The sequence below is a fragment of the Gavialis gangeticus genome, unplaced genomic scaffold (assembly GCF_001723915.1).
Source record: "Gavialis gangeticus isolate Ggan-Ray unplaced genomic scaffold, GavGan_comp1, whole genome shotgun sequence".
In the NCBI taxonomy this organism is placed as follows: domain Eukaryota; kingdom Metazoa; phylum Chordata; order Crocodylia; family Gavialidae; genus Gavialis; species Gavialis gangeticus.
Window position 1 is genome coordinate 66,654,129 of NW_017729030.1, and position 13,397 is coordinate 66,667,525.

The following is a 13,397-nucleotide window of genomic DNA, read 5'->3' on the forward strand; positions in this document are numbered from 1 at the left end:
ATGCTTTACCTCCTGCCCCACAAGACCATGTTCTTTGCTTTTCAGAGCAAAAATGGATTCATCACCAAACATATCTGTGGCGCACCAAAGACCTAAGCATGTCTGCAAAAGGATGAGTGTGTCTAAGATCAGAGGCTGTGAATCTGAGCACTTCAAACCCATCCCAATGACAACACAGAAATGCCGTTCTAAGGTCTGTTTCAGATAATGCACAGACATGCAGCTGATCAAAGCTGGCTTATAACTCTGTTGAAGCCAACAATTACATCAGGTGAAGGATGGATCTCATGTCACCTCACTCAAACCTTGTGCTTGACTTCTAAATGGTTGCCACAACCCTGCTCTCTGACCTGTTTTACAGTAGTGCAATACCAAGAACACCAGCAGAGATATTCCTGATTAGCACCAGTCAGAGCAAAGGAGGATCAGGCCTTGTCCATCTCTCTGCCATTCAGCTATATTTAGATTTTTAAAGGTACATGTCCCTTCTTGCAGCTTCCCTATTACGTGACTCAGCTTTTATAGCACGGGTGTGTTGTATGTGATTGTAGCAACAACCCCACCAGCCTCAAATATTTCCTGGAGCCTGGGAACACAAATCAACTTGAACGAACAAGGTGTATGTTTAGTTTCAAACACAAAGGGGAAGGGAGGCTGCCTGTGCCAGTGAATTTCAGACTCTACAGCTCCCTCTGTTAGCCTGATGATTCACTCGCTTCCTAGCCTACGGCTACCCCAAATAATTAGCACTCAATCTGCTGCTAGAGCACGCGGCACCAGAAGAGAGGTTGCCTGACTACAGCAGCTTAATGTTTAGCATGGGCTGTCCGCTTCTCCTTCTCCACTTAGTGGCGGTCACAGAAATAGCCAATCCCAGCCTCAAGCCCCTCTCCTCCCCTCACTGCCAGAGACCTGGGTTGTCCAGACCATCTCTGTGCTGCCCCTACCTGTGCTTTCTGGAGCAGTTCAATGATGAGAGCAAGCCAGTCAGGAAGCAGTTTCTCCAGTTCCAAGCTGACGATGGCCAGCGCCAGCATAGAGCCCTTAAACTGCAGCAGCTGGTAACAGGCCATACAGTGCAGTAACTGCTTGGTGAGAATCGCCACATGCTGAGAAGCGGTCATCTTAGGCAAGATGGTCAGTAACTGAGGCCTGGTGGAGATGGCAACTGCATGGAACTGGAAGGGCAGGGGGAAAACCAACCAGAGAAGTTAGTAAGAAAGTTGAACACACTGCTGCAAAAAGAAGAAATAGCAAGACAGCCCAGTTCACAGGCTTCTTTTCTTTCCCCAAAACTGTGCGTGTGGCAAGAGCCTCCACTTACAGTAACCACCCGTCCATACCATGTTCAGCTGACACATTCCCACATTGACAATGTCTCCTATTGAGGAGAGCACTTTAAAGGGCAAAGACCCATAAGAAGTATAACACATTGTATTAGGCTGTGCTAGGGATATGGGGCACAAAATGTTCCCCAGGAGACTGGTCTTAGGGTGACAGTGTCTAGGACTCTTATTTCTCTGTGGTGAGGACTGCCCTGAGGAGGAAGACAGAAGGGTCTCAAGCCCAAAATGGTATTGCTGGCTCTGTGCTGCTGCCATGAGTATAGAGTTCCTGTATGCCTAGAACGCCAAGATTTGCAGGGAGCCTCAGTGATTAAAAACGGGCAGAGTCAAACACTCACAGTTTCCCTTTTCATTCATGGAGATCTTCCACGGAGGGGAGAGACTTAGGGCTTTTTTATTCCTTTTATCCGTGCACCCCCTTGCCCCTTCTGCACCATGGATTTCACTACAGGAAACCAGTCTGTGCCCCTGGTTTTTACCAGGGAAACTGCTGCAGCTACATGACACTGTTGTGTATCTACATCCATTAATTATGGTTTCCTCCAGCCCATTTGTTTGTATGCTATTGCCAGCTTGTTTTTATCCTGGAGCAAAACATGCCGGCACTAAAATTTAAGGTCAAGATTGTGATGAGTGACTACTGATGTTAGGTGCCTCATAGCTTGGATGTCTGCCATTAGACAGCTCTTAGGACCCTACATTTCTGGGCGCAGATGCACAGCACATTCTGGGAAAAAACCACCTAAAAATGGTTTTAACTTCAACCCCTAAAGTATTTGCAAGTCCCTTGGCAAATCCTCTGCCAAGAATGTTTCTTCTTTTGAGTGTACTTTATATGAAGGGAAGGCCATACCCCAGGGGTCTTATTTCTGCCAGGTTTTGCCCAAGCAAGGTTTGAGTAAGCACCTCGGGGTATGACACACACTTGAATTAAATACCAACAAAACAAAAACAAGGACAGGCATCAGAAAGAGCATCAGGAGCTCCATACTTACAATATGAAGGAAATCCAGTGGCGTAGCTGTGTGAAGATCCCAGTTCAGTTTATCCAGAATAATCTTCTCCATCCTGCGAATCTCAGCTGGAGAACAACCACAAAAGCTGTCTCGCGCCAAGACTCTTAGTACTGGGATCCTCTGCAAGAATGTACAGTAAAAGCAAAAACAATGATAAACTGCAAAAATTAGTTTGTTCCTGTCCAGACAAGCAGCAACCAATTCATGCCATCAGAATTACAAGGGCAGACAGTTAAAAAGTAGCTGTCAGGCCTTTGAAGAAAAAATAATATATATATATATATATATATTACCTCATCTTCCTCAGTTGTCTTGGCAGCAAGGAAGAAGCAGCTGATCGCAATACAATTTAAGTACTTTGGACGGGCCTAGAATATGGAACAGGAAACAATCACAATGCAGAAATAGACCTGTGACCATTTGGGTCTAACACATCCAATACATTTTTGGAGGCCAAAACAATGAAAGTTGGATGGATGGGCTGCCTTCCAAGCTATGCTGCTGAAAAAAATCCATATTACATTCTGTGAGACAAGACACAATTCAGGCAGGCCCATCATCATAATTGGCAGTCAGTGATATCCATCACTGGAACGGAAAAAGTATCTTTTTAGGTGAGTAGTAGTAGGACAACAAGGAATGAGAAAAAAAGAGAGAGAGGGGGCCAGATATTCAGGGCATAAAATGAGAACAGCTTTACGTGGCTTAGTGGAACTGTACTGATGTATGCCAGCTGAGGATCCGAGTCAGGGAACATACATGGTTAAGCAGCAGAAATGGCCAGATATGGGAGAGAGGGAGGGGAGCCAGCTCAAGTATTAACAACGTGCATGCAGGTAGGAATAACCACCACAGAAAAGTTAATTTTGCTAGGGGTGCACTGATAAAGATTTTTTGGGCTGATAGCAATGACCAATTATTAATGAGCCATATCGGCCGATACCAATCCGATTGCTGATATGCAGCCTGGCAGCTCGGAGGGCAGTGTCCGGCTGGCAAGTCTGTTGGAGGAAGGGGCAGAGGGGAGGGAAGGGACGTGGAGGGGTGCAGATCGAGGCCCCAGCAGTGAGGGAGGGAGTGGGGCTAGGGCAATGGCAGGGGCAGGGGCTGCACAGCTGAGGTGGGGTGGGACACAGGATGGAGCTGCAAGCGGCTTAGCTGGGGGCCACAGTTCCCACTGCTGCACGCAACCCCGGCAGGGAGCATGGGGGGATGTGCCCCCCTGGGTCTGTGTGTGGGGGAGTGTCAGGCTCTTCCCAGAGGGGGGTTGGGCTGGGACTGAACCTGGGGTGCGTCCCCCACAGCGCTGCTGCCACCCGCCCCAAGTGCAGCCCTGGCCCAACCACCTGGTGGGAAGAGACCAGTACTGCCCCAGCCTCAGCCCACAGCAGCAGCCCACCCTCGCCCCACACACAGATCCCGGGGCACATGCCCTTGGAGGGTATGCATAGCTGCGGGAGTGTCCCTGCACCCCCCGATGGGCCACTCACAGTTCCATCCGGCATCCCACCCCACCTCCATGCCCCTTCTCCCTCACAGACTTACCGGCTGGACACTGCTCTCCAAGCTTCCTGGATGCACTCCTGGCTCGGTGCATGCTGAGGCTGCACCCACGCACATGATATTATCAGCCTCATCAGCCAAAAAAAAAGCCAATTGCCTACACTATCAATTTTCTTTTTATTGGTGCCAATACGATATGGACTAACATACCAGTGCACCTCCAAATTTTACTATAGCAGTCCTCAGACTATGGCCTATGGATCACCACGAGCCCTTTGAGGTAAAATGTTTTTTACCTCAGTAAAAAGCAGTCAGACACCATGTTACAGGGAAAGGTCCTCTTGATACATGAAAGAAAAAGGGAATTCCCATTCCTGGCCCTGATTCAGCAAAAGCAGTGAAGCACAGGTTAAATTTGTGTGTGCAAATAGTCCCACAGAAAGTAACACAAGTGAAAAGCAACAGACTTAGGATCTGGAACAAATCAGAACCTTTGTAAATATGTTAGAGGGGTGCGGTCCCAACACAAGAAGAAAGGGAGTATGTGAAAGGAAGAGCATCCTTCTATTCTGTGCAGACCACAGATAATATTCAGTACCATGGAAAAAAACGGAAGAACAATTTCTAAAACCTATTTGTGCACAAACAGAACAGTCTAAAAATGTCCTCTCATTCACCTCTAAAAAATCTATTTTCACCATAAAACACTACCAGGATTAATTCTAGCTAGGTAAATTCTAATAGGCATAATGGACCTACAGGGCCTGACCCAGTCAGCCATGCCCACTTGACCAGGTCCTAGAAATGAAATGGACTCTTGAGGATATGGCAATGAGAAAGAAGAGTTGTAGACACAAGTCTCCAAGGTCTCAGTTCCTGGAAAACAATACAATCCCACCATCCCTTGAGTTCCAGACTGTAATGGTAAGCCACATTTCACTTGGAATTAACTAATTCCACTAAACCTACCCTTGCTTCTGGGTATCTGCTCAGGTCCTACTGACAGCAAGGAGAGTAACTGCCCTGGAAGCAAAGCTATGCTTTGTTCCACCTGCCCATGTACGGAAGTAAAAAACCTGCCAGCTTAGCCCAAAGTAACACAGGACCAGATTCTCATTTCACATTGGTGTAAAATCAGTAGTTAGCCCTTGTCAACTGGGAGAAGAGTAAGGGCAAGTATGTTTGCAGAGAGGAAGAGAAGAGGACTAGTTAGTATAAATTAAGCTATACCTAGAAAAGCATCTAATATTCACTGAAACGCTTCTGTAGACTCTTTTCAACAGAGTTTCTTTTCGTCTTATTCTAGGTGACTTCACCTCACAGGAGCACAGTCAGAATCTTTCACTCCTGCAGAAATACTGAAACTACCACAGCTATTTATAAGGACATTAAGCTATTTAGGTTCTTACAGGATGTATGTCTTTCTTCATTTAATGTTTGATTAAATCACTCAAGAATCATGACACTCAGGTCAGGATTCCTTTGAAAGATTTCAGGGTCTTGTAATTTAATCACTATCTATCATTATTTCATTGCATTTCCAACTTGGTGGAAGCTCTCAATTGCATTCTGGTAAGGCAAGCTACATTAATAATGTAAAGATAAGGAGTAAAAATTTAAGTTCCTGTGCGTACATTTGTGGAAGACTAATCTCAGCTGTGTTTGCAATTGGATTAACTCCCAAACAGAAGAGACAGCACATTTAACTGAGAACAGCATTTAACTGAGCAAATAGGACAAAGGATTAGTTTAGCCCAATGCAAACTCTAGAACTCAAGGCCAGGTGGGGGTGGCACACATTCCTGCACCTTGTGCAGTCCCCTGCCCTAATGCAGAATGCATGCAGAACACTTGTTCAGATCTGTGGGCATTTTAGACCCACATTACACTCATAACACATGGCTGTGAATAACTGTTTTTAATGCATATATATAAAAGGTTTCATCCCTTTAAGCTATCATACGCTTATTATTAGAATGGGAGTTATGGAACTACTAAATAACAGGACTTCTTGGTTGCCACTTCTACAGTCCTCCCTGAGAATTTTCCGATTATCTCTTGCCCTATTGTCCCCCACCCCTGACTCTGTGGCTGCATCCACACAAGCATGGACATTTGGTTTTCTGGGGGCAACTAGTAGTGGGACACCTTGTGCTGCTGCTAGTTGTTCCTGGGGGACTGCCCGTGCCATGCACGCTCTGGTGCGTGGCAAGGTACCCCAGGTGGGGGAAGGAAGGCTGGGGCCAGCATTGAACTAGCACCTGAAGTCCTTACCTGGAGTCCTGGGGGTCTCCTGGGGCTGCAGCAGTGGCGATCCAGCCAGCAGCTAGAGCGTGGCTCCGGCCAGCCAGGCTCTGGCTTTGAGTGGTGTGCACTGCCCCTGTGCACACTGCTCCGCTTTTTTTTTGTGCAGATTTTTCTGATCCCTGGACATCCAGGGGTCAAAAAAAAAATCCATGCTGTTCCACTGCAGCATGGAGAACATCCGAACGTGCAATATGTGGCACCATGGACAAGTGTGCAGCGCCATATACTGCATGTCTGTGCTCATCTGGATGTGGCCTGTCACTTCAGTGAGCTTTGGACCTGGATCCAGGTGCTTAAAGTTTGCTTTTTTCTCCCTCCTCCCCACACACACCTGACTATCATAGATCTTCCAATCCTACCTCCATTTCAGGCAGTATGTTACTCATACTGCACTGCTCTCACACTTTTGCCTCCCCCTGCTTCAGGGTATTTTCCTTCATTGCCCCAGTTCCATCCCCCTCACATTCTTCTGCCACTACAACCTCAGGCTTCTGTCAGCCATGCTTTTGGCTAGGTTATTAATGCGACACTGCTCTTACACTCCAGGCCTCTTGGTGAAAGCAACTGCAGGTGAAACAGAGACAGAAACAAATGCAGATCCAAAAATGTATCAGTGAGGTAACATAAAAAAAATAAAAACCAGTGAATACCAACTCCTCCTCCCCACCAACATTCTGTGGGACACAGCTGTATGGAAAGGTTTCACTAGAAAACCAGGAGAAAAGGGCCTATTTAGTTCAGAGTGAAACTTCATTTTTTTGCATTAAAAAGCACTGCGATTTCTATTTAGTTTCTGTTTCACCTGTCCTGGGCAATCCTTGGATCCAGGCTGAAAGATAAATGCCTATGTGAGGCTAATACAATGTTCAAACAAGGTTAACAAAAGTAGAAAGAATGAGTTCCATCTACACAGATGGAATAATTCACTTCAGCAATTTTGTTTAAAATCAATGAGGTGCAGCACTCAAATGGAATCTGCCAGAATGGGAAAGAGGGAAAAATATTCTTGACATGTATTAACACCGGGCAAAGTTTTCAAGGGTAAACTGACAGGTTCCCATTGCAATCATTAGACTTATGTTGACTGACACCAGTTAAAGAGCTAACACAACTAGCAAATGAAACTGGTCCAGGGTGCCATTTAATACGAGATGGTGTTTCCAGACTCCACTGAGCTATTTTGGCACAGGTAGGAAATGCTATGCTGAGGTCACTAATTTGAATAACAGTGAGCAAGAGGTCACCCTGTGATTTAGGGAATTGAGGCATGTGCATGCACAAATGCACATATAATGAAGACATTAAGAATGGGCAAGTCTGCTCAGTAGCCAGGAGACTTATTTCTAAAGCTATGAATTGCCAATAGAAATCGATTTCAGGATCCATCCCTGCAAATAGTTACCTTCACTGCAGCTAAAAACCTGTCCAAAAGACTGACGGCCAGAGCAAGTGTTTCTGGATAAAGGTGGAATTGGTATTTGAGCTTGGCCAGCCACTGAATCACCTCATCCCGCTGTGCTGGAGAAACGGCTGCATCCTGTGGAGGGGGAAAAAAAAAAAATCTGTTCTTCAACACTCAATCAAAAGGCTGAGCAAGCTGTGCAAAGGCAAAATATTTACACATGCAGATTTTAACACCAGCTGAAACAGCACCCTGTTTGGATATGGTGAAAGGAAGCTTTTAAGCTACCCTCCATTTTTGTACCTGTTATTAGTGGTCACACATGAAGCTACATTTACATCTAATGACCTCGTCTGTGGCTGCACCAAGGTGTTTGGAAATAGAACTGAGATGAATGGCAGGGCAGATTTTTAAGATCTATTATCCAAACATATACATATAAAAATTCAAAGCTGTCAGTTGTATGCCTTGATGGCTAAAAAGGCTATAACAGGTAATGTCTGTTCCTTTTTCAATAAAAACTACATAAAGAAAAATGCATCACTTCTCCCAGGGAACCAGGTGCAGCTCAACACATGTGGAATTAATTCTTGACAGTAACTCTGGGACTAGTCCCATGAGGTACTGAGTGCCCTGTGTTCCCGCGAGATTCAACAGGATTGGAGGACAGTCACCACCTTACAGAATGAAGTGCTACAGTCCCTATCCTGCAAATTGCACCATGACAGCAAACACCTGTCTTTCATGACCTCCCTCTTCCTCTCCCTTCATAAAAAGGGTCCAGTTATGCAGGGCTCAGGCTTATTTGAACATCCAGGAGGAATACTGCTTCTCTCATGGGCCTATTTTTAATAAGCCTTAGAGAAGCCCTCTCCAGCTATATCTGAACAGTGTTATCTTCTCTATGTTCACTTGGCATTTCAACAAAAAGGGATCACCACCCAGCCTTCTGCATGTCACCGAACGGTGATTTTGGAAGCTCAAGACATTGCTGTACAGCTTTCACAGTGAGAAACTTATGTGACAGTCATTGATGCTCTACCAGGTTGGAGAGAAAACAGTCTGAAGCTAGTTTTCCAAAATCTCTGTATACCTGGAAAACCAGGTCAAGCCTGACATGTATTAATTTCAAGAAAGACTCCCATTATCCAAACTTTTGTTGATCAGGAGTAATTTGATATGCTCTCTTTGCAGGCAGATGAGAGATTAGACTGTAACTAAGAGGAACTATTATTGTTCAGTCCCATTGGAAAAATCCCAAGGTAGCTGAAATAATCCCATAATTCAAGGTTTTTGCTGTTGTTGCAAAAATGTTCATTCAGCGGGTTTGTCAGATGTTCTTTATGCTGTTTTAAGATACACTTTCGAGAGAGAAAGTTCTGCTGTGCCCTGTGCTAGTGGAGGTTGGACTTTATGGCTTTATGGTCAAACAGACTTCTCCCTTGCCAACAATTACAGTTCCCTGGAATATGAGTAGTGCAGGGTTTGGTAACACATTAGGTGTTGTAGCTGACTGAATAAAAGACCTACAAAGGCATTTTAAGGCTTAGCAAGTCTCCCCATTTGAATAATGTAATCAATTACTGAGCCATTTTAGATTTTTTTAAAAATCTTCCCAAAAGAAAACAAAGTGCCATTTCTGATCACATTGGTTCTGCAACACCTAAAATGCCATTTGTGGCTGTTGGCTAGAGAGATGAAGCACCAACCCCTTGGACATCAGTCATTTACAGTTCATTATGTTGAAACTACAACATAAGATTTGTCATACCAGTAACCCATAAGGCTCTGGCATCTTCCAGACTGCCAGCTAAAGGCAGGCATAGGCAGATAATCTGACCACAGGTCAAAGGAATAACACTGTGCTCTAATATTTCCTTTAATGCACATGGCCCTAGTCAACATTTTGAATATTTATAGATATTCAAAGAATCACTGTAACCTGATTTCTGCTCTATCCACAACAGCTTTTCTACAGTACATGGTTATATCTTTCTTTACTCTTAACTCAATGGGACTGATATTCATAAATATTGAGTACCCACAACTCCTACTAGCTGAGGCATGACCCCAGGGAAAGAGGATCTGACCAGCCATTCAAACATCACTGTGTGCAACATGGCCCTAGTCAACATTTTGAATAGGCAGCTATGGACTTTTGGGAAGGATATAGGCAAGGTGTGAAACATCTAGCGATATTGACTAGCTCTGTCAAAGCTTAACTCCCCAGTACATGGGCCACAGTGACTGTGCTCACATGTAATTCCAGTAATACAGTAGTCCCTGTATCTGCTGTGGGGAGAATTTTCGTTCCCCATCTATTCAAGTCAACAAATGAGACTCGTCAGCAAGTCACGGCTGGGCTTTACATTTAGCAAAGGGTCCTGGACAGGACAGGCATAGGCCCCTGAAGGAGGGCAGTACTGTCAGCACTTCAGAGAGTTGGTAGAAACTGGTGATCATCACTCAGGCCTGCAGGTGCCCAAGCCCAGTGCCCTCCAGACCACATTGTTCCCTGAGAACCAGCAGCCCCACAATGCCTCAACTTTCTGGGTTGTCTTTTAGATTTTCTCAGCGGTATTGCCAAACGTGAAAATGCCACTCAATTTGCACAGAAAAAATCCCCTGCTGGAAAGGCCTAACTCCTTAAAGCCCCTGAAAATTTGGATCATGCTAGCATGCCTTATAGCACCCCAGTCTAGCCACTAACAAGATATTACTCAGCTGTACAAAACAAGCCATATCCAAATGAGAGCTGGCTAGCTACTGAAGCTTTCAGCACACAATTACTGCTACAACTTGCTGGACAAGTGTAGGGAGGTTTGGGAAGTGGCGGAGGTTCTAACAAACTAACGTTTTATCTACACAAACAGCACTAAAGATTTCAGTAATAAAACTGTCTCAAGACTCTAACCAAATATGGAAAATTTCCCTCCTGCTTTTTTTTTTACCGAAGCCAAGAGCAACTGAAAATGGGGGTTTTTGTCAGAAGTTACGTAAAATTTTAACTATAGTAGTTACTGCTCCCAGTGTTAAAAACATTCTGTTCTGCTTAGGCTCCGAGCCCCAGTTCCTCTTCTGAAATATTTGGAGTAGCCTGTACTGCATCTCAGAAAACCCACCATTCCCACTTCACCTCAGGTGATTTTAAGCTTGCTGAGTGAGGATGTTGTCTAGAGAAGGGAAAGACCAATCACATGCGCTTTATCCACCTGGGCAGTGTCCCCGAGATCCCTGAAGCAGTTAAAAGGCTTGCTAATATGGTTTCAAAATTTTAAATCAAATGCTGACTGCCAAGACGTTGTGGCAAGCACAACTAAGTACTTGCACAAACAACAGCCAATGCTGCACTGAATTGTTGGAGGCTGTTTTGTTTTTCAGCAGCAAAAGGAACAAAAAAAGGGAAAAAAGCACACACACAATTTTTTAAACCAAACAAATGCCCACCACCAAAACAATAACTTAAGTTGTCTCTTTATTACAAGCACTTTATCAGAACAGGAATATCAGCCTACTAAGCTCCCAGTGCGCTAGACCAGTAAAGCTGATATACTGGTATAGTAAAACTCATTACATCTCTGGCTGACAAAACATCCCAAAGGAATATGAATCTATAGCACAGTGTTTATTATACACACATCTCTTCTCCTTCTAGAAGTTAGAAAGTTCATTTAAGGAGAGAAAGCAAAGCATATAAGATGGATCAGCCTAATCAAGCACTTTTTACTATGAAGTCTAGCCTGCACCATTTTTGTAGCAACTTAATTTTTTTTTAAAAGGTGTGAATTGTAAATTAAATGCATGGGTCTACTCGCTTTAGGGTTGCAGCTGTACACAGTATAAGCCTGCCTTGTATCATCAGCAACATAATGACTCACAACCATAACAGTCACCTTTTTACTAGTATAACTCCATCCACCACGCACACATTTAACTATGCCAGTTATAATTAAAGCATTACAAAGACTGCGTTGGACAGCAGACCAACTAACTCCCTGGATAACTCCCCACGCATACTGGGAAGAAAGATAAAGAAAGCTCAGCTAACCTTCTCAGCAAAGCAGCTGGCAGAGTGATCATGTAACAAACGGCCCCTCAGAGCCAGAATCCCGCCTGAGACTTTCCCACTGGGGTAGCTGTAGCATAAACCATTTATTTTTCAGCCTGCATCAGTTTTTCCTAAGGATGCTTGACAATGCTGTAGATGGACTCTGCATTTTAGATGTGTGCTTCTGAAAGCACAGCCGGTTAAATCAGTTACTGGTGCTAAGAGACAGTTAATAGGTTTAATGAACATTTCAGAAGGAGTGAAAGAAAGGAGGATGAGATTAAAGTACTGGACTGAAAATCTGGAACTATGGGTTTCATATCAAAGTTTTCTGGGATGACCCTGGTAAGTCACTTAGCAATCAGCATCTCACTAGAGTTAAATCAGCATGGATACACTGCCATGATAACTCAGCTATACTGCTTCCAGCTCTGGAGCTAGCGTGGAAATATACCCTTATGCACCTACTTAACTTTATGCATGTGCTCAGGCCCATTGAAATTACATTAACATTAAGCAAGAAGCAAGGATTTCTTTGGGTGATATATTTTATTAGATCAACTGAATGGCTCAGATAGAGTTAGACAAGCTTTTGAGTGCAATACATTATTCTGTTGAAAGCTTGGCTAACTATCCCAACTGTGTAGCTGATCCCAAAATAAGACATCACCCCCTAAAATCCTTGCCTCTCACATAATTCATGGACCAACATAGCTACAAGACTTTAACACTACCATTAACATTAAGCACATATATAAGTGCTAAATATTTCCTTTCTATTTAGCCCCCCATGATCACACACAAGACTTACATATGAGTCAAACTTTGTATTTAGCCTCAAAGGGCTACTTATGGTACCTACATCTAGGCACATCTAGCCACACTTTGCAAAAAAAGTGGGGTGTTCAATTTACAATATACCTAACCTCTGCCAGAAATGGGGCCCTGATCACAGCTGGAACATCTGCATGCCTCTATAAGAATAAATACCCACCACCACATATTTTCAAATGGATCTGTCATATTGGAAAGGATAGTATGTCATTAATTCCATAAAATAATAATCATTTTTAAAGTGCCTGACCTCAAGTTAGTCTCCCTGTTATCAGAAATCCCTCGCTCAGGAAATGCTAGTTGTCATGAATGCTTGAATGTTATGCACACACAATGAAGTCCACTGTGATCCAAAACAAGAAGTTTATTAAATAACATACTTTCTCACATTCAACATGCCCCAGAATATAATGTTTTGTTTCTGAAAGACAAAATTAAGAAAAAAGATTTTCCAGCGTTAGGACTACAAAGAACAGGGGCAAAGCCTAATCTTTAGCTGATTCACCCTCTCTTTCCTGTTCAATTAAAGCTGAAACCCTAGCTGCTGCCAGAAATTGATGTCCATGGGTTGATCTATGATTTTGAAAAAGAACTAGGAAAGTCTCCAAGACTGTGAAATAGGAGGAGAGAGACCAGAAGCAGCTGGCAAACAGCAAAAATGCCCCAAGGAAGATTAGCTTGACTAGCTAAACATCAAGGCCATTAAGAAGCAGGCTGAGTTATTAACACCTGTGGAGTGAAGATCAATAAGTCAATTGACTCCCTCACCTGCCTGAATAGTAACACTACAGTTGCTACACTGTGGAGCGAGAATCAAAGCAAGATGCTTCTACACTGGATAGAAAATCAGCTCCCTCCCCCCCAACATTAATATAAACACAATTTTTGGGAGCTGATAGGGGGGTGTTATGTGAGAATATATGGTGACACTGTTAATAAAA

General features: G+C 43.9%; 1 protein-coding gene across 1 annotated transcript in view; it reads right to left on the minus strand.

Annotated features, from left to right (window-relative positions):
• CCNI (cyclin I) overlaps window positions 1–13,397 on the minus strand; it is a 35,575-nt gene that overhangs the window by 2,430 nt on the left and 19,748 nt on the right. The window contains exons 2-5 of the mRNA XM_019522310.1: window positions 7,575–7,709; window positions 2,656–2,730; window positions 2,342–2,482; window positions 948–1,178 (exon numbers count right to left, since the gene is read on the minus strand). Coding sequence (XP_019377855.1) covers window positions 948–1,178; window positions 2,342–2,482; window positions 2,656–2,730; window positions 7,575–7,709 — 582 coding nt within the window. The remainder of the gene's footprint in view (window positions 1–947; window positions 1,179–2,341; window positions 2,483–2,655; window positions 2,731–7,574; window positions 7,710–13,397) is intronic.